Source organism: Oncorhynchus gorbuscha, linkage group LG23 (assembly GCF_021184085.1).
Source record: "Oncorhynchus gorbuscha isolate QuinsamMale2020 ecotype Even-year linkage group LG23, OgorEven_v1.0, whole genome shotgun sequence".
NCBI lineage: Eukaryota > Metazoa > Chordata > Actinopteri > Salmoniformes > Salmonidae > Oncorhynchus > Oncorhynchus gorbuscha.
In genome coordinates, this window is record NC_060195.1 from 52,518,522 (window position 1) to 52,545,078 (window position 26,557).

Below are 26,557 nucleotides of genomic sequence, written 5' to 3' on the forward strand. Positions count from 1 at the left end.
TTTCTTGATCAAATAACATGGAAAACAACCACTTTTTGTGCAGTACTAATTTACCATACATTACTGTATTGTACATAGGCTGGTCATCTATGTTTGTACCTGTAGACTTTCCATCACCATCAAGAAAAACGATGCACAATACAGTAATTGAGTACATTGAGACATCATGTGGTTTATGATGATGTGATAAGATGATAATGCTCATTTGGTAGAGCATGGTGCTTACAATGCTAGGGTTGTGGGTTCAATTCCCAAGGGGGGGACAGAAATCAAATGTATACACTAACTGCTGTAAGTTCCTCTGGATGAGAGCATTTAGTAAAAGGAATGAATAGACCATTTAAGTTTTCACATAGAAATATGTTGCATTTGCAAAGTATTTCAAGAAACTGGAAAATGTATATCAAGCAAGTATTATCAGATGAACTGTTTTGTACAGATAATTATGAGACTCAAGTTACAAATGCTGGTAAACACTCAAATACAAATACATTTAGACAAAAAAAAATCACAAAAGTAGTGCACTGGACCTTTACTAGTCCTGTGTTAGCTGACGTCTGTAGCACGCAATTCTTTTTTTGCAGCATGCCCACCCACAAACTACTTACCGCAGCTATGCCCTAGCCTAACCCCTAATCCTAATCTTAACCCCCAACCTTAACCATAACCCTTACCTAACCCTAACCTTAACCCTTACCATAACCATTGTACATTTCAACTTCAATGGGCTAGGGTCGTCCCAAGAATCATGTATAACACAAATCTATACTTTATTGGCCATTTACATGGAAAGGCATTTCGTCACTTCAGCATGCAAATACACACACGCAACACAATATATTACATGCAGCACGGAAAACTGGAAAGTTAGTAGCAAGTCACACATTTAGGCTACATTTTCACATATTCAAAGTCTCTGCGGCTTACTGTCTGACCGGCTTACTGTCTGACCTTGTATTGGGCCTGCATCATCCTATGTCCCACTGTTCAGCAGCCTGATGGCTGATGGAATGAAACTTGACTCCTTCCTGTTCTTGCAGAACAGTGGGACCCTCTTGGAGGGCAGCAGCTCAAAACATTGGGATTGTGTGTGGGGTCCTCTATGATGTGTGCTTGGCCTTGTCCCTTGTCGGTTTATCATAGAGGCCCTGACACCCCCTGCACTGCAGCCTGCAGAGCTTGGACCCCAGGTTATATTTGTCACATTGTGAACATCCTCTATCAGAAATAATAGGGGAGATGGGGAATGGTGCTAATGAATAATGAATGGTCACGCATACAAAATGATGTGAACATGGACTAGAGGGATTCAATGAAAGATGTATGGATATGAATGTACAGTAGGATATTGAGGATGTGACACTGACTGGGAAGGTAACAGTATAACCCCATCACTGGGAGATAATGGGACCTGTAGCAGCCTTCAGTTAATACACATACATACATACATACATACATACATACATACATACATACATACATACATACATACATACATGCATACATGCATACGTGCATACATACATACATACATACATACATACATACATACATACATACATACATACATACATACATACATACATACATACATACATACATACATACATACACACACGCAATAGAGCCCACTGAATCAAGCCAAGCCAGACTCGACTGATGCACTCTTTTCACACTGTTGATACTTAAAGAGAGAGAAAATATTTATTCTCAATTAAGACTTGAAATAATTGACCATTTTAACCGTGGGAATATCGAGCAGCAAATTATTTAGAGCACTAACCCAGTCTACAGAGAGGAAGGTCAACAAGTTGACCAAGTCAAGACGAGGGTTCTTTTCAATTTGTCACTCGCAATTCCTCGGATCGTACTCCTCGCCACTTTCTCGACCATATTGGAGGACAAGGTCCAAGGTCTCTGAAACATTTTCCAATTCGTTTTGAGGAGGCAAGGCGAGAAGATGTGAGAAGACGTCACGCTGCTTGCTTAGCCGTACCTCTTTTACATTTCAGGCTAAGGAGCAAGCGTCACGAATCCCCATCTGCTACACACTCACCCCCCAAACGGACTCCATAGCGACCCCAACTATATCACGCTAACCAATCACCATTATAACAGACATCATTATATTGGATGCATTTAAGCCGGATGGTTGTGGTTATTTGAGGTGTTCATTCTGACTGTGCATGCTGTTCGGTTCGGGCTGCTGAGTCACAGTCTTTTATCTGCACAGTCGTGACTGAGAGTAGAGAGCTGAGAGGAGGAGGAAGAGGAGGGGATTAAAAGGGGAACCTAACTTTGGCTTCGTGATATCACTGTACCCAAAGCTGTGAAATTGAATCATAGCTACCAAGCTACCCAACACTGATTTAGCTTCCTAGCTTTTAGTTAGCTGTCTTCATGGGCGATTGGGTTACTCTGTATGAACATGGTTCCCATAGTTGAACTGTAGTCTGGCTGTGTCACAGGCTATGTGGACGATTCTACGTCCAGGTCTCTTTCTCAATTAATCTTTACTCGATTCCTCGCAGCCTCTCTCCTCGTCTCCTTCTTCGAAATCCATTGGAGGAGGGATCATGGACGTTCTCCGTCAATACAGTTGAGAAAGAAGCTAGGAGATAGGATTCAAATGATCACATTGGAAAAACACATTTAGATATAGCCCATTGAGAACCTTTAGCTGTAGGGTTGAACAAAGAATACGGTTCTGACATCTGTTGGTAAGATATTGCCATTACATCATTGTCCTCATTTATGAATGCCCTCTCCTTATTCCTACACGTGTATGGCGAGTTGTTGAAAGAGACAGACCATTCACATACACATGGCCAGTGGCGACCTGCCATTCAAGAGCAGAGAGCATGTTATTTTGGCATTAAAACGTGTCACATATCAGTTTGCAAACAATATATATATTTTATGTATTGAGTTGATAAAGCTGCATACAAACATGGTCTCTTTTTTGCTTTCTTGAGTAAGGCTGCTCCAAAATGCAGTTGTTTCAGCCTAGCTCAGTGCTTTCTGTGCTGAATTGGCTCATTCATCCCCCTCCTCTCCCCTGTAACTATTCTCCAGGTCATTGCTGTAAATGAGAATGTGTTCTCAGTCAACTTACCTGGTAAAAGGGTAATATAAGGGTAAAATAAATAAATAAAACTAAATAGAGGGGTATCCAGCAGATAATACAGAGCATAGGGGTTGGTAAGGTTCTCTAGTTGCGCTGTGATTGGCTCAGTGTTCTGTCACTCATGGGGGCCCTATGGTACGGCAAAATCTACAGGGAGAGCTAGAAAGCTCAAGCCCCCTTGGGTGCTGCCATAGATTTACATTAGAAGTGCCCATCCAAGAAGGCTCAAGGTCACTGGCCACTGATAAAATGATGTCAAATCCCGTAGCTTTGATTGGACTGTTCGTGTCAACACCTTAGCTAGCAAGCTAAACAATCTCCTGGCAAATCCTTCTCAATCCTTGTCATATGAAGATAAATTATACTGTAGATAAAAGGTATCTGTGGTCATTGGCCATAAACATTACACAACAAGGTGGAAATCACAAATTCAACATTGAGTGGTTTGGAAGGAATCTGGCTAACTGCAAAAGCGTTGCAAAGCAATCACTATTTTTCTTCCCCTGCTATTCGTTTGAGAGGATATGTGGTCCAAGTCTTGGTTTAAGGATTTAAAACATCTGTCTGAAAGGGTTTGTTTTCCAAGCTAAAAAGGATAAACATTCATTTTGTAACACCATGGACCAGAAAAGGTTGAATACATTGGCCATGCTTTTCAGTGGTCATCCACGTTTTCAGTGGTCATCCAACTCGAAGTTCCAAGTCGGGAACTCAGGCCTCTTTCTAGAGCTCCGACCTGAAGATCACTGACGTCATGATTGAAACAGTTGTCTTGAAAGCACCATAAATCCAGAGAATGCCAGATGACAAAGTTTGATGACAAAATTTGCCCACAAGAAGGACCGCTGCGCCACCCTCCTGTTCAAGTGAGCATAGCACAACGGTGAGTCCAAAAATGTATTGTATGCTTCTGCATAAATTATGTAATATGTCAGGGAGATACAGTGCATTCAGAAAGTATTGAGACTCCTTGACTTTTTCCACATTTTGTTACATTACAGCCTTATTCTAAAATGGATTATATTGTTTTTTTACCTACCTCAATCTACACACAATACCCCATAATGACAAAGCAAAAGCAGTTTTTTTTTAAAATGCTTGTAAAATGTTTTGTTTTTAAAGTATTCAGACCCTTTACTCAGTACTTTGTTGAAGCACCTTTGGCATCGAGTACAGCCTTGAGTCTTCTTGGGTACACCTGTATTTAGGGAGTTTCTCCCATTCTTCTCTGCAGATCCTCTCGAGCTCTGTCAGGTCGGATGGGGAGCGTCGCTGCACGGCTATTTTCAGGTCCCTCCAGAGATGTTCGATCGGGTTCAAGTTCGGGCTCTGGCTGTGCCACTCAAGGACATTCAGAGACTTGTCCTGAAGCCACTGCTGCTTGTCCCGAAGCCTTGGAAGGTGAACCTTCAACCCCAGTCTGAGGTCCTGAGCACTCTGGAGCAGATTTTCATCAAGGATCTCTCTGTACATTGCATGGTTCATCTTTCCCTGGATCCTGACTAGTCTCCCAGTACCTGCCTCTGAACAATATCCCCACAGCATGATGCTGCCAGCACCATGCTTCACCGTGGGGATGGTGCCAGGTTTCCTCCAGACGTGATGCTTGGCAATCAGTCCAAAAGAGTTTTGTTTCTCATGGTCTGAGAGTACTTTAAGTGCCTTTTGGTAAACTCCAAGTGGGCTGTCATGTGCCTTTTACTGGGGAGTCGCTGCAGATATTGTTGTCCTTCTGGAAGGTTCTCCCATCTCCACAGAGGAACTTTGGAGTTCTGTCAGAGTGACCATCGGGTTCTTGGTCACCTCCCTAAAATTTCTAAAAACCTGTTTTCACTTTTTCATCATGGGGTATTGTGTGTAGATTGATGAGAATATTTAAATCCATTTTAGAATAGGGCTGTAATGTAACAACATTTGGAAAAAGTCAAGGGGTCTGAATGCTTTCTGAATGTACTGTATGCTTACTGCAGCTAAGAAAGTAATACTAAGTGTATGTTGTGTAGTAAGCTGTTAGTAGCCCATGTGCCTTACCCTAATAATTTGGTCCCTTTCCCCCTCATATCTTAGCCCACTGTTCTGACTTGGGGGTGCACATGTAGCCTATAGCCTGTTTTATGGAAATGTCATAATCAAATATTGTAAGAGCTTTCATTGTCTGCTTAAATGCCCCCTTTTATTCATCCTATGGTTCTGACTTGGTGTACAGGGAGAATACTGTAAGAACGGCCCATGTTCTGAATTCTGTCGCTGTACAATTCAAAAGTGCTGAACAAATAATTATTTTGACTAGACTTAATCTTAATCGAAATTACGGATTGCCTCTTATCTGCTCATCGTTCCCTTATGCCATAGTTTGTACATCTCAATTGTCAGTAAAAACACATTTGTTTAAGCATGTCAGCCATATTAGCTATGTTTTTTTTTAAAGATAGTAAATGAGGCTGAATGAACTGTTTCGCTGCCAGACAAGGATCCGCTGATAGCTAGGTGTAGCAGTGGTAAGGCTTCAGTCTATGGTGCTGAAAAGAAGGCTCTGCTGTTAGGACTGCTTTATGTAGGCCCTAACAGTTTGTGGGCACCGTTTGTCACCGTTATAGTGCAATTAATTTATTGTTTAATGTGTTGTGCTGTGTAGTGGCTTTGCTGGCAAGTTTTTTTTGTTGCCCCACCAAGATTTATTTGCTAAAATCACCACTGCACATGGCCATACACCCGCACACTTATAGACACCGAAGCACCACCCAAGGAAACAAGACACAGGAAGCAGAGAAAAAGGGTCAAACACTAAAGGGTTCTCCAGTAACCTCACTAGCTAATGACCTGTGATGTAATGGATCTCATTGTCCCTCCACTCCTTGGTGACACAGTACTGCTATTGGTGGCGTTCGATCACTAGAGGCTCTGCTCACTACACAATTACTAGCGTATAATATTTTATTTTAGTAATACACTTAGACTCCGATAAGTACGCATCAAAGATCTTGACTGTTGACATTAGAGAAACCTTCCTCATATACAGTGTGCGCCAATGATCAGTCACGTACTGTGCAATTCAAATGAGGGAGCATTCCACAGATGCATGGCCTCCTTACATCCATCTCTGTTAGCCTGTACACCTGAGTGACCACATCATATGGAACAGCCAGTAAGCAGGCTTATGACCTTTCACCTTACAACCCCAGACCCCCCACTGCCCTCCCTAATTCCCCCAACACCTATAGCAGCATAGTGAACTGAGTGTCTTCCCTGAAAACTCTACTGTAAAATTATGCTATCAGGTTCTCCATTGGTGGTGGTCAGTCAATTGGTCAGTCACTCAGCTAGGCAGTAGCATTATATCCTCGATGTTTGTCAGTGCAGTCCTTACTCTCCCATCGCTCCACTGTGGTCATCTTACTACCATGGGGCCAAGATGATTAGCTGGGTGAGGAGATATGGCCATGCCTAATAGTGACAAGACTGCTGCTGATGGATCAGCCGAAGAGTGTAAGGTGTGTAGCCAGACTGACCTCCCGAGGTCTGCGTGTTTCAACATCAACGCTGTTCAGATGAATGAACAACTGACAAGGAAGACTCATCCTCATCGCTTTTTCTTTCTATCGCTTTCTCATTTTCCCTTTTTCTCTCTCCCACCATTCATCTTCTCTCTCACGCGCCCTCCCCCCATTTCTCTCCGTCTCTCTCTCGTACACACTCCATACAGGTGTCTGGCGCAGAGGGAACGGACCCGGTCCGTATTGTGGTTGAGTCTGTGAGTAACGAGGACCTGTCAATCCTGGAGATCCCCACCACCTTCAATGTCAGCTCCCTCAGCAGCCAGACCAGCGGCTCCTTCTCTCAGGACCTCCAGGACCCCCATGTACCCACCGCTCCGCCCCAGGAGCCGCCTGCCCCCATCCCAAAGAGCCAGGGCCTGCTCACCCTACCCAGCTACCTCCCTTCCATGCGCTTCATCAAGGTCCGGCACGGTATGGAAGCCCCAGAGGACACAAAACAACCAAAAATATGTCACTTTCCCAATTCTGCCTGTCCTACTGACTGATAGTGATTTAGGGCTTTATTCAATATTCAATCTGTATCGCTGAGGCATTACAGATTGAGCGATAGAAATGCAAAGGTAATTTCTGATTGAGCTGGCATACAGTATGCAAGGTTTACCGTGAATGCAGTCCCCACCAATGGAGGAATATTACCTTTAAATTTCAACTGGACTTTAGTGCTGAACTTCCGCGATACGTATTGAACAGAGCCCTTCGAGTAACTGCTCACCTCAAATCTGAAGGAGCACAGCAGGTTCATTGGCTAAGTCTTTTCCTCCAGGTCTGGTTGAGCCTATCTGCCTGCCGAACTATGCTGAGAGATTTGAGGAGGGGATGTTGTGCTGGATCTCTGGGTGGGGCGCCGTCAAATTCAACACCTGAATAGATGCGCAAGCATGCACGTGTGTGTGTGTGTCTGTCTGTCTTTCCAGGGAAGACCAGTGTGTCCATGCATTCTGCCCGGGTCCCTGTGCTCTCCAGCAGGGACTGCAGTGGACCGCAAGTGTACCAGGGTGCCATCTCCCCTTGGATGGTCAGTGCAGGCTACCTAGAGGGGGGCAAAGACTCTTGCCAGGTATCTTTCAGAAGTGGTCCTCAGAGTTCCATGCACCATTTGTCTAAAGGACAATGTGCAGAAAAAAGCACACAGTGAAGACAAACGGTAAAAAGAAGGGGTTGGGCACTGTGTGTTGGCGATCACGAAACGGTGGTGATTCAGCAAGTAGAATTGTCAGAAAATGAACAGGAAATCGGTTGTCATTTTCTGTTCATTTTCTGAAAGGCGCTAGGACGGACGGTCACCCGCTGCTTTTAACCGTTTGTTAGCACAGTGTGTTTTGTGTTTGTGGAGTAAAATGCACTGCCGCTAATCCTGGTGTGTTTGGCGCCCAGGGGGATAGTGGAGGCCACTAGCTGGGGCTATGGCTGTGCTGAGAGGAACAAGTCTGCCATGTACACTCGCATTCCCCACGCTCTGACCTGGATCCACCAGCAGATGAATTCTACTGTTGATACTGTATACTGGTGCACTCATGAACTCTACTGGTGGCAGACAGTACTGCAAAAGTATTACGGCTGATATGCAAAGGAGAGATGCATGGTTTAAATGGACAGTTCACCCCGAAATCATAATTTGTCAGATGTTTTTGAGACATCCAAATTAATTTTGGCCTGGATTTACTAAGAGTTTTCACCAGTTGCAGAATGAACTGTTCCTTTAAGAGTGAAGAAGTCTTAAAGTTTGAGACAGCCAGTGAAATCGATCGCTGGAAAACCTTTTTTCGTTTATTAGTCAGCGATGAATGATTGATATATACAAATCTGTTAGTCTATTTAACATCCAAATGACATACTCCCATTCTATGATATCTTCCCACAGAAGGAAGAGGCACTGAGCCCTTGATACCCAAAGGATACAGTAGCTGACAGAGTACTTTACTCAGAGACACTATTTATTTGCACCACAGTGAACGGACACAATCTGAGGCTGAGCAAAAGCTCTATTTTAAAGTCAGAAAAACAAGATGGAGGGAAATGGTGAACGACAAATGGAAGACTGGGGAGATGAACGAGGGCTAGGATTCAATTCGGACTGCGGAAGATCCGCAAGGTTGACATTAAAAGGTCATTTCCGATTGAGCAGACATCTGCAGTGTTAACTTTGAATGCGATCTCCATGACCGCGGTAACGTCGCCTGTAAGTGGGGCATAGCCAAAAAGGGTGATCAGATTGAATCCTGGCCTAAGCTTGGTCTCATTAGTATGTCGACATGTCATCTCTACACACAAACGGTGCATGTAGACAAAAGGAATAGCCGTAACATGTACTTTGATATGTCATTACATAGCAGATGTGTTCGCAGAGAAATATGGAAAATACCATAAAAATATGTATTTTTAAGAAAAAGCTTTTTCAAATGATTCCTTTTTGATGTTGCATTCATAAGCATGTGTGAATTTCTTGTTTCAGACATCTTTGCACAACTATCAATACATCCTCGGTTCGATATCCTCCCCTGAAATACCGCGTCTACACTCGGAAACAAAAAAACAAAGATGAGGGATATCCTTCTTGAACATTTTATTATTAGAGAAATCCAACAGACCTTGAAAAGCAGGTCAGCCATATTGGACATTCAATGTTCATACATAAATATTCTTTAAAAAAACATCTAAAAATAAAAACACTAAGCAAAAAAGCTAAATGAAAATAAACAGCCTTCATTCCAAACATTTTACATATAAAAATAGCATAGTTTTTTCTCTGTTTCTAGTAGGACCTTAAAGGCCTAGTGTAGATAGTCTTGGACACTGATGAGTGTTGAGTAATATTGTCAAACACAGGCATGCACGAGGGTGTGACATCACATCCCGCTGTAGTGGTATGTCACTCCAATCCGGCCATGTCACCCCCCTCCTCCTCTTCTTCCTCCTCACTCTCGCCCTCCTCCTCCTCGCTGTGTCCTCCCATCATCACCTGCTGCATGGCCAGTGTTGCACCGTCTGATGTCAGCGTCTGCAGCTCGTCTACACTCATGCCCATCGTCACCATGGTAACTGAGGGCACAGGGGAAAAAGATCAAGCTTCCGCCACCTCCACTAACCAGTACGTAATTGGACAGTGTATAGTCAAGCCGAGTTGACCGGGGTTATTGTGGTAATGGAGACGGCTGGTATGTTAAGGACAAGATCAAGTCATATCAAGGTGTGAAAGCCACAGCATGACATTCCCCTCAGCCTGTAATAAGGACTGGTGATTTTTTTTTTTAAGTCATGATTGCAACTCTGACATGTTCCTACTGTGATTTCTCACTTTAACAGGAGCATATCAGACTTGCAGACTTTTCATAATATTTGTTTTTCTGGGCATTTACCATCATCGTCCATGGCCACCTCTTGCCCTACACCGGCCGAGGCAATGTTGTTGGCCATGGGCCAGAAACGCTGGGTGGGCCGGCTCTGGGGAGTCCTCTTCCTGCTCTTGGGCGTGTCCGACGCACTGCTGTCCATCATGGGCTGGAGGATCCGCCTCCTAGCATTAATGAACCTGGAGAGGGAGAGACGAACAGGGGCTAAGCCAATCATCCAAGGCCACAATTCTGCACTTGGGTTTAGGGTGTGTGTGTGAAAGATTGACTCACCAGTTGTTGACCTGCAGCAGGGTCAGGTTGGTCTGTATGGCGAGCTGTTTCTTCTCGTCCTCTGTGGGATAGGGATGCTGAGAGAGAGAGCGAGAGAGATGCAAAGAGACAAGGGTAAAGAATACAAACAATCATTTACAGCAAATTATTGTTTGTGTTTAGCTCCCTATTAAGCCCAGCAGGTACTGGGAAAGACTGTGGATGGATGATGTAAGACTAAAGGTCAATTTGTATGGGAACAGCACAGGATGATGATTAAGTAATGTCACTTCTATGTGAATTAGAGTTCGGAGCAGCCTGGCCACTAGTCGGATACCTTTTTACCCAATTCCTCTGTTTTCCTCTGAGAAAATCTGAGGTATGAGGAGGTTGGGCTTTCGTCCCAAACCCGGATGCATTTAGATTCAACATTAGGATGTACAGAGGCTTGAGTGCCAGTATTGGCAACTCAGGAGCAAGCAGAGAGGAACAAGCTGTAGTGAAGACGCTTCAACCTACAAAGGGCTAGGATTATCTAACATCTGGCTGTTAGTTAAGTCTCTTACACGCGCGCACAAACACACCCGCACAGGCACACGCCCACATGCGCACGCGCAGGCACACACAAACACACACTGACACCCACACACGCACAAACAGGGAACAAAGGGTCTCTGTGAGCTACCAGTCTTGTTAGCTTCCGCCAGTGGGCCTGTGAGCGGTCCACTGATTAACCTCTGATTAGCATTTAGCCAGCCGACCATGGGCCAGTCATATGAGGGCGTAACACATCAGTCTCTGTCAACGCAGCCGCTCCGAGCCATCATGGGACGAGCCATCGTGACGGGGGCCATCACTCTCTCTCAAATGCATGCACGTGCACACACATGCACGCAAGCATGCACAGACACCCTTGGAAAAACCTAGCGAAGATTTACTCTGAGTTACAATACATTTAGTTATAGTTATTCTAATCTTCGGAATGGTTGGTGTAACTGACAGTTAGACTTACAGGATATCTCGTTGTCTTTTGTTTGAATTGTTTATGTGTCCGCTGTGCGGGGGAAATGATAATACAAGCGGAACTACGTAGCTAATACTGTTGTAACGGGGATCGTTATTGTAGCAACACACCTTTGGAGGGAAGGCAATCCTGCGCTGCGTTAGCTAAGTTTTCATGTCATCGGGAGTAGTTCATAAACGTTGAAGAGTATGTTAGGATGAAGTGTGAATTCATGCCAGGAATAATAAGTGTGAAGTTTGATTTCCTCCCTTCTGTAATAAGCAGCCAATGAGGTATTTGTTCCTTTATTCATGTGTTAATCTGAACCTGTTATAACGCCGGTTAAACTGTTATGTATGTAAGCACTTCAGAGTTATACCAAGCTAATAAGTCACTCGTAAGATAAGGTTGTAAGAGTGTGCTTAACTGTATTTTTCATTTACTTTATAGTTCTCACGGAAGGTGATAATTCTGACTAAAATTACAGAATAAAGCCGCCAGTTAAAATCAAGGAACGGTTGTGCTCGTGGTTACTGAAGGGAGCTACAGTGAGAACTCAATGCTCTTCACGAGCAAGAGAGAAAGAAGAATCACATCCAGCTGTAAAACGTCTACAAGATTCCCAAATCCTGGTAGACCCTGTCATCTGCCAGATAAGAGTTTTGCACCTACCTGCAAACTAAGAAGAAAATCTCCACATAAGGAAGCATCGTGAGGCAACATAAGGTCAAGACTAACAGGAAAGTCAGACACGCAAGTACAAGTCAAGGTGTTTGAAGGTGGTCCTAGCCTTGTGAACAGCTAATAAGAGACTTTAAGATTACAATTCGTAAGGACTGGAGATAGTTGTCTATTTCATAAATACTCTGGTATTATGCATTTGCTCTTTCTATCTTAATGTATCACTGGTATGTGTATTACTGAAAAATATTATTTGATACTTACTAAAAATATATATATAGTCACAAACATTAAGGGTCAGCATACACCTATTAATTATATATTCACATGTAAGTTAATAGTGTAATTGTTTGGTAAGGTGTTTGTTCAAGCCTTTGTTACAAGCATTATACATGTTTATACCACGTACTGAGTTTTAAATTACAGTGAATTAGAGTATAAATTACCTACTCACTTATCCAAACCTTAGCTAGAATTGATTTGACTTGATTTAGAATGTCAAAAAGAGGTAGTTTCACTAAAGGTGATAGAGATGGGGTGGGTCAAGTTGAGCAGCTGCAGCAACACCTCGCAAACTTTGAGCCTTCATCAGAACAAACAGAACAGCAGGAAGAGGCCCAGACTGGTGTGGAGTCACTTCGGCCAGTGAATGATGATACAGAGGCTGCTAATGAGATAGCACAACAAGAGCCACGAAAAGGTGAGAGGGTCCGCAGGTTAACTGAAAAGGGCAGAGAACTGCGCGACGAAAGGTGGAGACAGCTCGAACATCGTTTCAGGGTCAGCTATGAGAAGTGGAAGGCTCTGGTAAAGGAAGCAAAACTGTCACTGACAGGCTGTTGCTCTGAAGACCTACTAGAAGACCTCAAACAAGATTAGCCATACCTCAGAGCTAAACCTTGTCTACGTAAATTTGCGTCAAATCGACATTCCCGACAACGATATACGACGCAGAGTTGATACTTGTGAAGCAGTTACAATGTCTATTATCAAGACTGTAAGGTGTCATTTAAAATGCAGGGAAGAAGGTCAAAGTAACCAGATAGAGTTGCACTGGAAGGACAGCAATTCCTTGTGCATGTCTGAACTCTCACATAAGTCAAGTCTCAACTATCAGCCCTCAAGTGCTTCCTCCCAGTCTCAAAGCAACTCAAAGGTCAACTCCAGACGCTCAAGCGTGTCATCTGTCAAGAGACAAGAGGCTGCGGCGGAAGTTGCTGCTAACCAAGCAGCTTTAGAAGTAATGGTTAAGCAAGAACGCCAACTAGAAGAGCTTCAGCGACTTGAAGATGAAGATAAGAAGAGGACAGCGGAGCAAGAAGCTGAGGCTGTGAAACGCAGCTTAGAAGAAGCTAGGCTGCGAGTCAAGTTAGAGGTAGAAAATGCTGCCAGACGAAGGACACTAGAAGACAAGCGTAGAGATTTAGAGCGCCTAGAAGTGCTCAAGAAACTAAATGCTGCCAAGGCGCGAATGCAAGTGTATGAGCAAGATGAAAACTCAGAGGACGAGAAGAGAGAACTACTCTCTAACTGCAAATCTGTGAAAGAAGTCACGCACAGAAGTGGCTCATTTCACAGTCTCTCACCACAACATGTTGTGACAAGCACACAGCAAGAAGATGGCACCAAGACCATGTTCAGGTTACTAGTGGAATCAATCAGTGAAAGCCGCCTCCCCATACCAGAACCAGTAACATTCAATGGAGAGCCTCTCTCGTACTCTGACTGGAAGGTCTCTTTTCAGACTCTGATAGACAGGAAGAACATACCAACAACTGAGAAGATATATTACTTAAGAAAATATGTCGGTGGGCCTGCCAAGAAAGCCATCGAAAGTTACTTTATGTTAGGAACAGAATCAGCCTACCATGCTGCTTGGACCATTCTTGAAGAAAGGTACGGAAACAAATTCTTCATCGCCAAGTCTTTCAGAGATAAGCTCAATGCATGGCCTACGATAGGATCCAAGGACAGTCTTGAACTTAGAGACCTTGTAGACTTTCTTCGCAGCTGTGAAGCTGCTATGTCTCAGAATAAGGGCCTGGAGGTGCTTAATGACTGTAATGAAAACCAAAAGATCCTCGCTAAACTTCCAGATTGGCTAACTTCAAGATGGAATAGAAAGGTCACAGACATCTTAGAAGAAACGGAGATCTTTCCTAGCTTCAGTCAGTTTGTGAAGTTTCTCACGAGAGAAGCCAAGATTGCTTGCAATCCTGTAACATCCCTTCATGCTTTGAAACCAAGTGAAGATGGGAAACTTAAGACGCCAAGGATTCAAAACCCCGGAGCAAGGGTATTAGCAACTAACTCTGATGAGAAAGATACTGTTACTAGTTGTGTCTTCTGTGAGAAGTCAGGTCACAGTCTCCACAAATGCTGGAAGTTCATGGATAAGCCCGCCGCAGAGCGACAGAAGTTTGTTCAACAGAATAAAGCCGCCAGTTAAAATCAAGGAACGGTTGTGCTCGTGGTTACTGAAGGGAGCTACAGTTGGTACGAGGTGCAAGGTATTCTAGTGTTCAATTTACACCTTGAGGTGTTTTTCACTCACCCCTATGTGCTGGAAGAGCCAGGTGCGCATGATGTTGGTGGCTGATTTGGGCAGGACGCCCCTCTTGTTGCTCTTGGGTGAGCTGTCCTCCTGGGTGAAGAAACTGCTCAGGTCCTGATTGAGCTGCAACTGGAGCTGTACACACACACAGTCAATTCAGAGAACAGCCTGTAGTTTGTGTGACTGTGAGCGTACGTCTGTCTGTGTGTGTGTGTGGCGTATTCCTCACCTGTGTGTTGTTGATGCGTATTGTCTGGGGTGAGATAGCTTGTCCAACCACTTGTCCCTGAGGAGTGACTACTGTGATGGGCTGGTACACTGTACCACCTGCTCAAAACACACACACAAATAAACAAGTTATGACACAATTTTGGTAACACCTTGATCCAAGGACCCTCAGCACCTCACTATAATTTTTTAAAATGTTTTTATTTCACCTTTATTTAACCATGTAGGCCAGTTGAGAACAAGTTCTCATTTACAACTGCGACCTGGCCAAGATAAAGCAAAGCAGTGAAACAAAAACAACAGTTACACATGGGATAAACAAACGTACAGTCAATAACACAATATAAAATCTGTATACAGTGTGCAAATGAGGTAAGGCAATAAATAGGTCATAGTGGCGAAGTAATTACAATTTAGTAATTAACACTGGAGTGATAGATGTGCAGATGATGATGTGCAAGTATAAATACTGGTGTGCAAAAGAGCAGAAAAACAAATAAAAAACAAATATGGGAATGAGGTGTACAGCTGCAGTGACATATGATGCTTGAAGTTAGTGAGGGAGATATAAGTCTCCAACTTCAGTGATTTATGCAATTCGTTCCAGTCATTGGCCGCAGAGAACTATAAGGAAAGGTGGCCAAAGGAGGTGTTGGCTTTGGGGATGACCAGTGAAATATACCTGCTGGAGCGTGTGCTACGGGTGGGTGTTGCTATGGTTGACCAGTGAGCTGAGATAAGGGCGGAGCTTTACCTAGCAAAGACCTATAGATGACCTGGAGCCAGTGGGTTTGGCGACGAATATGTAGCAAGGACCAGCCAATGAGAGCATACAGGTCGCAGTGGTGGGTAGGATATGGGGCTTTCGTGACAAAACAGATAGACTGCATCCAATTTGCTGAGTAGAGTGTTGGAGACTATTTTGTAAATGACATCGCTGAAGAATTGGTAGGATAGCCAGTAAAAAAAATCCTACAATGTGATTTTCTGGATTGTTTTTTCTCATTTTGTCTGTCATAGTTGAATTTGACCTATGATGAAAATTACAGGCCTCTCTCATATTTTTAAGTGGGAGAACTTGCACAATTGGTGGCTGACTAAATACTATTTTGCCCCACTGTATTCTAAATCAGAACCGTCCAGAGTAGTGATGCTAGGTGGGCGGGCATGTGCGGGCAACGCACACAAGTTTTATTAGCGTTTAAGAGCAGTTGGAGGCCACGGAAGGAGTGTTGTATGGCATTGAAGCACATTTGGAGGTTTGTTAACACAGTGTCCAAAGAAGGTCCAGATGTATACAGAATGGTGTCGTATGCATAGAAGTGGATCAAATATTCACCCGCAGCAAGAGTGACATCATTGATCTATACAGAGAAAAGAGTCAGCCCGAGAATTGAACCCTGTGGCACCCCCATAGAGACTGCCAGAGGTCCGGACAACAGGTCCTCCGATTTGACACACTGAACACTATCTGAGAAATAGTTAGTGAACCAGGCGATGCAGTCATTAGAGAAACCTAAGGATGTTGAGTCTGCCGATAAGAATACGGTGATTGACAGAGTCGAATGCCTTGGCCAGGTCGATGAAGACTGCTGCAGAGTATTGTTTTTTTATCGTTGGTAGTTATGAAATCGTTTAGGACCTTGAGCGTGGCTGAGGTGCACCCGTGAGCAGCTTGGGAACCGGATTGCATAGTGGAGAAGGTACGGTGGGATTAGAGATGGTTGATGATCGGTTTGTTCAATTGGCTTTCGAAGACTTTAGATTGGCAGGGCAGAATGGATATAGGTCTGTAACAGCTTGGGTCTAGAGTGTCTCCCCCTTTGAAGAGGGGGATGACCGCGGACGCCTTCCAATCTTTAGAAATCTCAGACGATATGAAAGAGAGGTTGAACAGGCTAGTAATAGGGGTTGCAACAATTTCGGGGGATAATTTTGGAAAGAGAGGTTCCAGATTGTCTAGCCCAGCTGATTTGTAGGGATCCACATTTTGCAGCTCTTTCAGGACATCAGCTGTCTTGATCCAGTAGCTGCAGGGGGTGCAGAGCTGTTGGCCGGGGTTCGGGTAGCCAGGGGGAAAGCGAGGCCAGCCGTAGAGAAATGCTTATTGAAATTCTCGATTATCGTAGATTTATTGGTGGTGACAATGTTTCCTAACCCCAGTGCAGTGGGCAGCTGAGAGGAGGTGCTCTTATTCTAAATGGACTTAACAGTGTCCCAAAACTTTTTGGAGTTAGTGCTGCAGGATGCACATTTCTGTTTCAAAAAGCTAGACTTTGCTTTTCTAACTGACTGTGCATATTGGTTCCTGACTTCCCTGAAAAGTTACATATCGCGGGGACTATTCCGAGGTAGTGCAGTGCGCCACAGGATGTTTTTGTGCTGGTCAAGGGCAGTCAAGTCTGGAGTGAACCAAGGGCTATATCTGTTCTTAGTTCTACATTTTTTTGAATGGGGCATGCTAATTTAAGATGGAGAGGAAGGCACCTTTGAAGAACAACCAGGCATCTTCTACTGACGGGATTAGGTCAATATCATTCCAGGATACCCGGGCCAGGTTGATTAGAAAGGCCTGCTCGCAGAAGTGTTTTAGGGAGCGTTTAACAGTGATACCCATAATGAACACAGGCAATGAGGCAGTGATGGCTGAGATCCTGGTTGAAAACAGCAGAGGTGTATTTAGAGGGAAAGTTGGTCAGGATGATATCTATGAGGGTGCCCATGTTTACAGATTTGGGGTTGTACCTGGTAGGTTCCATGATAATTTGTGTGAGATTGAGGGCATCTAGTTTAGTCTGTAGGACGGCCGGGGTGTTAAGAATATCCCAGTTTAGATCACCTAACAGTACAAACTCTGAAGATAAATTTTGGTTATTCAATTCACATATCGTTTCCAGGGCACAGCTGGGAGCTGAGGGGGGTCTATAACAAGCGGCAACAGTGAGAGACTTATCTCTGGAGAGATGGATTTTTAAAAGTAGTAGCTCGAATTGTTTGGGCATAGACCTGGATAATAGGACAGAACTCTGCAGGCTAACTCCGCCCCCTTTAGCAGTTCTAATTTGATGGAAAATGTTGTAATTGGGGATGGACATTTCTGAATTTTTGGTGGCCTTCCTAAGCCAGGGTTGGCGGAGTGTGCTACAGCAGTGAATAAAGCAAATTTAGGGAGGAGGCTTCTGATGTTAGCATGCATGAACCCAGGGCTTTTCCAGTTACAGAAGTCAACAAATGAGAGTGCTTGGGGACACACAGGGCCTGGGTTAACCTCTACATCACCAGAGGAACAGAGGAGGAGTAGGATAAGGGTAAGACTAAAGGCTATAAGAACTGGTCGTCTAGTGCGTTCGGAACAGAGAGTAAAAGGAGCAGACTTCTGGGCGTGGTAGGATAGATTCAGGGCATAATGCACAGACAAGGGCGTGGTAGGGTGCGAGTACAGTGGAGGTAAACCTAGGCATTGAGTGAGGATGACAGAGGCTGCATCTCTGGAAGCACCAATTTAGCTAGGTGCGGTCTCCGCATGTGTGGGGGGTGGGGCAAGGGAGCTAACCGAAGTATGTAGAGCGGGACTAGGGGCTCCGCAGTAAAACAAAAAAATGAGAGCTACCCTAAACAACAGTATACAAGGCATATTGACATTAGAGTGAGGCATAAAGCAATCACAGGTGTTGATTGCGAGGGCTAAGACAACAACGGGTAAACAGCTAAGACAACAACAACAGGTAAATGGCAATGAATGGACAGAGAGGGTCACTTAGCTATACACAATTCGAGGCTGAAGCCGACAGATAAACAAAATGAAGAACCGTGTTATAATCAAATTTAAAATTAACTCTGAAAAGAGGCAACATTCATAGATTCAAGGAAATGGACTAAAACAGGGAGGAACTACCTGAACCTGATAACTAAGAAAATAATGTTTTGATACGGTGTGCCATAATTAATATGACCCAGTATTGCTAGTAGCTGTCTTAACAAGGACACAGTAAGGCCGGAGAGGAGAGGGTACCTGTAGAGGTGGTATGCCACGGAGACATACCTGCTAACACTTGGCCAGCAGAATTGACTGTTGTCAGAGTAACGTTGCCCTGCTGCAGGGCCGAGGCTGACATCACAATGCCTTGAGGGCTGAGGGTTCCTGTCAGTGGGCTGGAGGTCTGGGGGTGAAACACACACAAAATTAGCCTAACTGCATTCATATTAATTTGTGTTCATCTTGTATAATTTATACCTATAATGTGTGAATTGTACTATTATGTGCTTATCATTTAATCCCAATTCAATAGCCAAAGTTCCCTCTGGGAAAGATACAAATAATCTATGAAAGGAAAATGCGTGTGTATAACCTGCGTGTGAGTACCTGAATCTGGACAGGGGAACAGGGGCTGTCAGTTTCTCCTCCACTCAGCAGGGTCTCACTGTTCATCTTGGTGCGCAGGCAGGCGATGTAGCGGCTACAGAAGTCCTTACACAAGTCGCTCACTTTCTCCAGCTCCAGGAGGTGGATGCGCAACACCTGGATGGCCTTCACCATCTGGGGTCAAAGGTCAGGTCATTAGCAGGCCATTAGTAGGCATGCTGCCAACCCATAACTCTAACCCTGACCCTAGCCAAGGGTTAAGCTTAACCATTACCAATTAGTTCATTCAACATCAGTTTGCTGGTCAGTCATGTCTCTTCAGTTCTTCTCAATAAAGAATATTTTTTTTAAATAAAACATTTACTATCACACATACAATATTTCAATTGCTTGATGTTAATAGATGCAATTCAAGAGTGGTTTGTTAAAGGGCACAACAGCCGTGGAACTTCGTTATATTATCTTTTAACATCGAAAACAGACAATGACGTGTAAGAGCTGGGTCGTGTTCATTAGGTACCAAAAGGAAGAAAACCGACTAAAATAGGAAAGGACCAACTGGACATATCCAATAAGAAACAAGTATTTTTGTTTTTTGTTGCAGAACATTTTCAAACGTTTTCAGTTGCATGCCCAAATTAACAGGACCCTGGTAGTGCAGAGTTCCTCACCAGGTTGTCCACATCTGGGTCGTCACAGAAGAAGCCCTTGCCCTCTTTCTTCTGGCTACGGACAAAGTTCTCAATGTCCACATTGAAGCTGGCAGAGCTGACGCAGTCCGAGCTCTGAGTCGACTGCTCACACTTCTCAAAGAGTAGGGCCAGCAGAGGGAACAGGGGGTGCCTAGGATGCACAGGCCAGTGCAAAGGATTAACGCTACAGTAGGCGCAGTTAATGAAAGCACACAGTCATGCACCGATGCTCGCACATCTACACAAGTTTACAGTCATAAAGAGGACATGGGAAGGAAAATGGATTGAAAAAAAGTGGAGAACAGAGAGAAAGAGCTCTAATGAGGAGGACGGAGTGGAGGAGTACCATGACTCGCCTACCTGTAGATGGCCTGCTTGTCTGTGTCCATGGGCGTCTGGGGCTGCATGGCAGAGGGGCTGCCTGCTCCCCCCTCGCTCAGACTCTGCTCTGGATCCCCCTCCACATCCGCTCCCACACGCATCTGCACCAAGACCTTTACCAAGGAAAGAGACAAAGACGGTAAAAAGAAGATTGGGATACAATGCAGAGAAAATAGGAGAATGGAGGAGAAGGGAGGGCATAGGAGAGTGAAATGCAGTAAAGTTAGGTCAGTGGTTGGTGAATGACTCCCCTCAGGGTGGTAGTGGGGTGAGGAGTACACACACCAGCCCCAGGGAGAGGAGAGAGAAAGAGACTAGTCTGTCTCTTTCCACTCATAACACAGTCTCAATTCAGCAGCTTACAGAGACCGCATTAGCTATTTATCATTCACATTGAACCCTGATGAACACACCGTCTTAACTTCTACACTCAGTTAGAAGTTGTTCATGATCCAGTCTAGTCCTTCCCTGTTTCAACAGTTTCTTCCATTTGGTTTCCAGTGAACCCGACCCCTTCCTACAGTGCCTCAGGTCAGACTCATTCCAACTATGACTCATTTTTCACTGACATACATTGCTTTTTAAAGTGGTCCTCTGTAGCGCAGTTGTTAGAGCATAGTGCTTGCAACAGCTGGATAATGGGGCTGATTAATAGGACCACCCATATGTAACAAAATAATGTAATCAAGTAATTTTATACTGAACAAAAATATAAAATGCAACAATTTCAAAGATTTCACTGAGTTACAGTTTATATAAGGAAATCAGTCAATTGAAATAAATTCCTGAGGCCCTAGTCTATGATTTTCACATGGCTGGGAATACAGATATGCATCTGTTGGTCACAGATACCTTTAAAAAAAGGTAGGGGAGTGGATCAGAAAACCCGTCTGTATCTGGTGTGACCATCTCCTTTCATCAGCTGTCCAGTTGTCTGGTCTCAGATGATCCCGCAGGTGAATATGCCAGATGTGGAGGTCCTGGGCTGGCGTGGTTTCATGTGGTCTGCGGTTTTGAGGCCAGTTAGACGTACTGCCAAAATGACATTGGAAGCGGCTTATGGTAGAGAAATTAACTTTCAATTCTCTGGCAACAGCTCTGGTGGACATTCCTGTAGTCTGCATGCCAATTGTACACTCCCTCAAAACTTGAGACATCCGTGGCATTGTGGTTTGTACAGATGAACGTGGTACCTTCAGGCATTTGGAAATTGCTCCCAAGGATGAACCAGACTTGTGGAGGTCTCCAATTTTTTTTCTGAGGTCTTGGCTGATTTCTATTGATTTTCCCATGATGTCAAGCAAAGAGGCACTGAGTTTGAAGGTAGTTCTTGAAATACTTCCACAGTTGCACCCCCTATTTACTCAAATTATGTCAATTCACCTAACAGAAGCTTCTAATGCCATGACATCATTGTATGGAATTTTCCAAGCTGTTTAAAGGCACAGTAAACTTAGTGTATGTAAACTTCTGACCCACTGGAATTGTGATACAGTGAATTATAAGTGAAATAATCTGTCTGTAAACAATTGTTGAAAAAATTACTAGTGTCATGCACAAAGTAGATGTCCTAACCGACTTGTCAAAACTATAGTTAGAAATTTGTGGAGTGGTTGAAAAACGAGTTTTAATGACTCCAACCAAAGTGTATGTAAACTTCCGACTTCAACTGTATATCACACAGCTCATTCACTGGAATATGGCCACCGACTTTGTCATATGTTCAAACTTCACTCCTCCTCATCTTCAATCTCTTACCTCATCCACCTCCGGGTACTCATCTAGAGATGCCGAATGGGCTTCCATCATGGTCGCTGCCAATGATGCCAATACTCGGGCATTCCAGTCCAACACCTGTGCCTACCAGTCCTACAGAGACACATGCATCAGACATGGGGTTTAGATGAGGTTTTTGTTGTTGTCATAGATTAGATATAACCATTGCATGATACATACATAGCCAATGAAGAACGTAGGGTCAGGGCACTATGTCAACACAGGGCCTTGCATTCTGGGGTATGAGGATTCATGTTTTTTGGTGTGTAAAATGCTTGGTCACTGTATGCGTGTATCAGAATGGAATGCAGACAGTGCAGTTATCAATTCCCGCGGGCGCAGCGTGGGAGGTATGTTGTACAGTCAGTAGCCCTAACTTCCGGGCACATATTTTGATTAAATAATTAAACGCAGAAGTTGTGCATCTACAGTTCGTAATGTTCACCAAGCATCATCCTAAATTGTGACACTAGGCCCATTAATCTCTCCTTAGCCAGCCGTATTCATGTGGAAAAATAAGGGAATAAATCAAATGTGTTTCTAATAACAAACAAACGTGCATACAATTTCGTGTCAATTTGATTACCGATTTATCCTACCCTCGCTGTCTAAATATCGTATAGCGGCTCAGGCTACATGTATCATATAATATGGGTGCTTTCAAATGTTGAACAAATAAAACACTGTCAACAGCACACATCCCGTCGACGTTGCGGTCATCGATAGGTATCTCTCCTAATAACATTCGAATGTCCAGTCGTCTGTAGATTAGTCAACACACGCCTGGCCTTCTCATTCACCCTTTCCAATGCGCCTTTTCCAAATAAGCGGACATCTTTTTTTCTCTCGTCACAACAGCTTGCCTTCATGTGTGATCAGTCTTTTGGCTCACTGTTCATTCTGCAAAGTGCACATTGGCACATTCCATTGCGAGCCATTGCATTCGAGCATGTAGCGTCGATTGTTAGATTGATGGGCGACGAAAAAAAAGAGGAATTTGAGTGACAGCTTACCTTAGTGCCAATCTTCGTCACAGTGACAAGGGGCTGCTGCAATCCGGGCCCGCAGTTTTCGTGTTTCGTCACTACGTATAGGCTCGCAGACTATTTTCTCTCGTTAATATTCAACATGTGGGAGGAGAAGCAATTCTGAACATGCCTTGTCCCGCCCCTGGAGGCCGATACCCTGCCCCTTATGCTTAAATTATGATGACAAATTATTTATATTACATCAAATGTATACACATTTAAAATGGTATGTAATGGACTAGGCCTACAAACTACAAAAACATTCAGAATTGAAAAGTTATCCCTAATAAGTGACATCATGCGTTTTATATTTCTGATGCAATGACTACTTTATAAACAAAGAGACTACCCATACTAAAACATATCATTTATAAAAAATGGTTATTGGTCAGATTTAACAGACAAAAGAGAGTGACAGAGTGAAGATAATTTTGAGGACAAATCATCTAACTTCGAAAAGAGAGAAAAAAAGTGACACAGTACAATGTGAAATCTATGCTCCTCAATGAATATGTACATTCTGGATCTAAAGTGCATCACAGAGGATCAAAGGATAGTAGAACATGTGCCTAGACTGACCTGACTTTTTAAATGTAATTTAAACTTACAACCAAATCTTACTAAACAAAACAAAGGACTGATACTTATGAACACACAATTGACTCATCAGGGATCTTGAAAATCGGGGAAGTCAGTGAGGTCACCGCCACCATACAACCGCTGTAGTTTGGCCATCTCCTCAGACAGTGCTTTCTCATACATAGGGCCTGCATCAACCAAGCCCCCAGAGGCTCTGATATGAGGAATATCAGGAGTTGGAAGATGGAAAGCCTAAAACATGGTGAGACATGAGGAATCAAAGAGACGGTGTAGGAAATCTACACCTCCTTTCAAAATTGTAAACTTTTGTTGCCTTATAGCCTGAAATGAAAATGGCTTGAAATAGTTTATTATTCCATTGATCGATACATCCTACCCACAGCTTCCAAGTGAAAGAAATATTCGGATTTTTATTGATTTATTTTTATCAATAAAAAAAATGAAATAGCTTGGTTGGACAAGTGTCCACCCCCTTGTAATATCAAGCCTAAATTAGCTCAGGTGTAACCAATCACCTTCAAAATCAAACACCAAGTTAATTGGCCTCCATCTGTGTTAAATTGTAGTGATTAACATGATTTCAGGACACATTCAGCAGTTCCTGTAGGTTCCCTCTGCTGAATAGTGAATTGCAAAGCAAACAGGCAACCATGAGCACGAAGGAGCTTTCAAAATAACTCTGGGACAAAGTAGTGGAAAGGCACAGATCAAGGGATGGGTATAAAAAAATATTTCAAAGGCATTTAATATCCCCTGCAGCACGGTCAAGATGAGTATTAAGAAGTGGAAGTTGTAAGGCATCAAAGACCCTGCTTAGATTAGGCTGTCCCCAGTGGTGTAAAGTACTTAAGTAAGAATACTTTAAAGCACTACTTAAGTCGTTATTTGGGGTATCTGTACTTTACTATTTATATTTGACAACTTTTACTTTTACTTCACTACATTCCTAAAGAAAATAATGTACTTTTTACTCCATACATTTTCCCTGACACCCGAAAGTACTCGTTAAAAATGGTGCAATTCATGCACTTATTAAAAAATAACATCCCTGGTCATCCCTACTGCCTCTGATCTGGCGGACTCACTAAACACAAATACTTAATTTGTAAGTGTTGGAGTGCGCCCCTGGCTATCTGTATATTTTAAAAAACAAGAAGATGGTGCAGTCTGCTTTTCTTAATATAGGGCATTTGAAATCTTTTTACTTTTGATACTTTAGTATATTATACCAACTATTTACTTTTGATACTGAAGTATACTTAAAACCAAATACTTTTACTCAAGTAGAATTTTACTTGGTGACTTTCACTTGTCATTTTTTATTAAGGTATCTTCACTTTTACTCAATATTGACAATTTGGTATTTTTCCATCTGCCGTCCCGCCAGACTGGATGACAAAGCAAGTAGGACACTGATCAGACAGCTACCAAAAGTCAATTAGCAACTTTGAAAGAGCTAAACGCTTTTACGGCCAAGACTGGTCAAAGTGTGCATGTGACAACTACAGTGCACTTGGAAAGTATTCAAACCCCTTGACTTTTTAGACATTTTGTTATGTTACAGCCTTATTCTAAAATGGATTAAATAAATGTTTTTCCTCATCAATCTACTCACAATACCCCATAATGACAAAGTGAAACAGGTTTATAGAAATGTTAGCAAATGTATTAAAGATAAAAAACAAATACCTTATTTACATACGTATTCAGACCCTTTGCAAGAATTGAGCTCAGGTGCATCCTGTTTCTATTTATTATCATTGAGATATTTCTACATATTGATTGGAGTCCACCTGTGGTAAATTCAATTGATTGGACATGATTTGGAAAGGCTCACACCTGTGGTCCCACAGTTGACAGTGCATGTCAGAGCGAAAATCAAGCCATGAGGTTGAAGGAAATGTCCGTAGAGCTCCGAGACAGGATTGTGTTGAGGCACAGATCTGGGGAAAGGTATCAAAAATGTCTACAGCATTGAAGGTCCCCAAGAACACGACAGGTAGCCTAGTGGTTAGAGTGTTGGGCCAGTAACCAAAAGATTTCTAGATTGAATCCCTGAGCTGACAAGGTAAAAATCAGTCATTCTGCCCCAAAACAAGGCAGTTAACTGTTCCTAGGCCGTCATTGTAAATAAGAATTTGTTCTTTACTGACTTGCCTAGTTAAATAAAATACAAATATATATTTTTTAATAAATGTGCACATTTATCTAAAATCCTGTTTTTACTTTGTCATTATGGGTTATTGTGTGTAGGTTGATGAGGGGGGAAAAACGATTTAATCCATTTTAGAATAAGGCTGTAACTTATCAAAATATGAAAAAAGTCAAGCAGTCTGAATACTTTCCGAATGCCCTGTATGTCCCAAGATCTCCACAAATCTGGCATGTATGGGTGTATGGGTGGCAAGAAGGAAGCCCACCTTGAATCCCATTTGAAGTATGGGGGAATAAACACTTGGGAGACTGTAGCCATGTGGCAAAACGTTTTAGGGTCTGACGAAAACAAAAATTAAACTTTTCGGCCAAATGTAAAGTGTTACATTTGGCACAAACCCATCATGGCACACCCCCAAAGAACACCATCCTTAATGTGAAGCTTGGTGGCAGCATCATATTATGGGGATTTTTCTCATTGACTTATCAGGATAGAAGGGAAAATGTATGGAGCAATGTACAGAAAAGTCCTTGAGGAAAACCTGCTGCCCTCTATAAGAAAGACGGAACTGAGATGGGATTTCACCTTTCAGCATGACAATGACTCGATGACTTTATAGCTCCGCGTTAAGATGATTGGTTGACTGTAGGTGGGGGCGGTACATCCTGTATAAACACAAACTCACTTCCTTGACAACAGCTCTGCACTGCCCTGCAAGAAATATGAATGCCCTGACTTCTGCTGAGGCCATATCGCCGTAAATGCTGAATGGCCAATGCAGACATCGGATTGACCATGGGTCCAGATGCA

General features: G+C 43.2%; 2 protein-coding genes across 7 annotated transcripts; one reads left to right on the forward strand and one right to left on the reverse strand.

Moving 5' to 3' along the window:
- Positions 1-9,232: 9,232 nt before the first annotated feature.
- LOC124011013 (homeobox protein PKNOX1-like) lies at positions 9,233-25,297 on the reverse strand. Of its 6 annotated transcripts, XM_046323921.1 has the most exons (13): positions 25,282-25,297; positions 23,649-23,823; positions 22,978-23,074; positions 21,947-22,057; positions 20,168-20,301; positions 19,787-19,958; positions 19,116-19,289; positions 18,765-18,912; positions 14,754-14,851; positions 14,525-14,659; positions 10,308-10,384; positions 10,041-10,213; positions 9,233-9,723 (listed from the first exon to the last, which is right to left on the reverse strand). In XM_046323921.1, the coding sequence occupies exons 4-13, from the start codon at positions 21,995-21,997 to the stop codon at positions 9,554-9,556; spliced, it is 1,332 nt and encodes a 443-aa protein (XP_046179877.1). In that variant the 5' UTR covers positions 21,998-22,057; positions 22,978-23,074; positions 23,649-23,823; positions 25,282-25,297; the 3' UTR covers positions 9,233-9,553. The 6 variants fall into 6 exon arrangements, with proteins under 6 accessions (XP_046179877.1, XP_046179881.1, XP_046179875.1 ...); XM_046323925.1 differs by lacking the exons at positions 23,649-23,823; positions 25,282-25,297 and having other exon boundaries at positions 18,795-18,912; positions 22,978-23,137; XM_046323919.1 differs by lacking the exons at positions 23,649-23,823; positions 25,282-25,297 and having other exon boundaries at positions 22,978-23,133.
- On the forward strand, positions 11,551-14,434 carry LOC124011012. The gene is made up of 2 exons (XM_046323918.1): positions 11,551-11,582; positions 11,740-14,434. Exon 2 carries the CDS (start codon positions 12,950-12,952, stop codon positions 14,417-14,419), a length of 1,470 nt encoding a protein of 489 aa, XP_046179874.1. The 5' UTR covers positions 11,551-11,582; positions 11,740-12,949; the 3' UTR covers positions 14,420-14,434.
- Positions 25,298-26,557: the final 1,260 nt, after the last annotated feature.

Bases quoted from the DNA above. Each gene is read 5' to 3' on its own strand.
- LOC124011012 (XM_046323918.1), top strand. From the start codon at position 12,950: ATGTCTATTATCAAGACTGTAAGGTGTCATTTAAAATGCAGGGAAGAA.
- LOC124011013 (XM_046323921.1), bottom strand. From the start codon at position 21,997: ATGATGGAAGCCCATTCGGCATCTCTAGATGAGTACCCGGAGGTGGAT. The intron at 19,959-20,167 runs GTAGGCGAGTCA...TGTGCATCCTAG, and splicing joins GACAAGCAGGCCATCTACAG to GCACCCCCTGTTCCCTCTGC. The intron at 10,214-10,307 runs GTGAGTCAATCT...CTCCCTCTCCAG, and splicing joins CTGCTGCAGGTCAACAACTG to GTTCATTAATGCTAGGAGGC.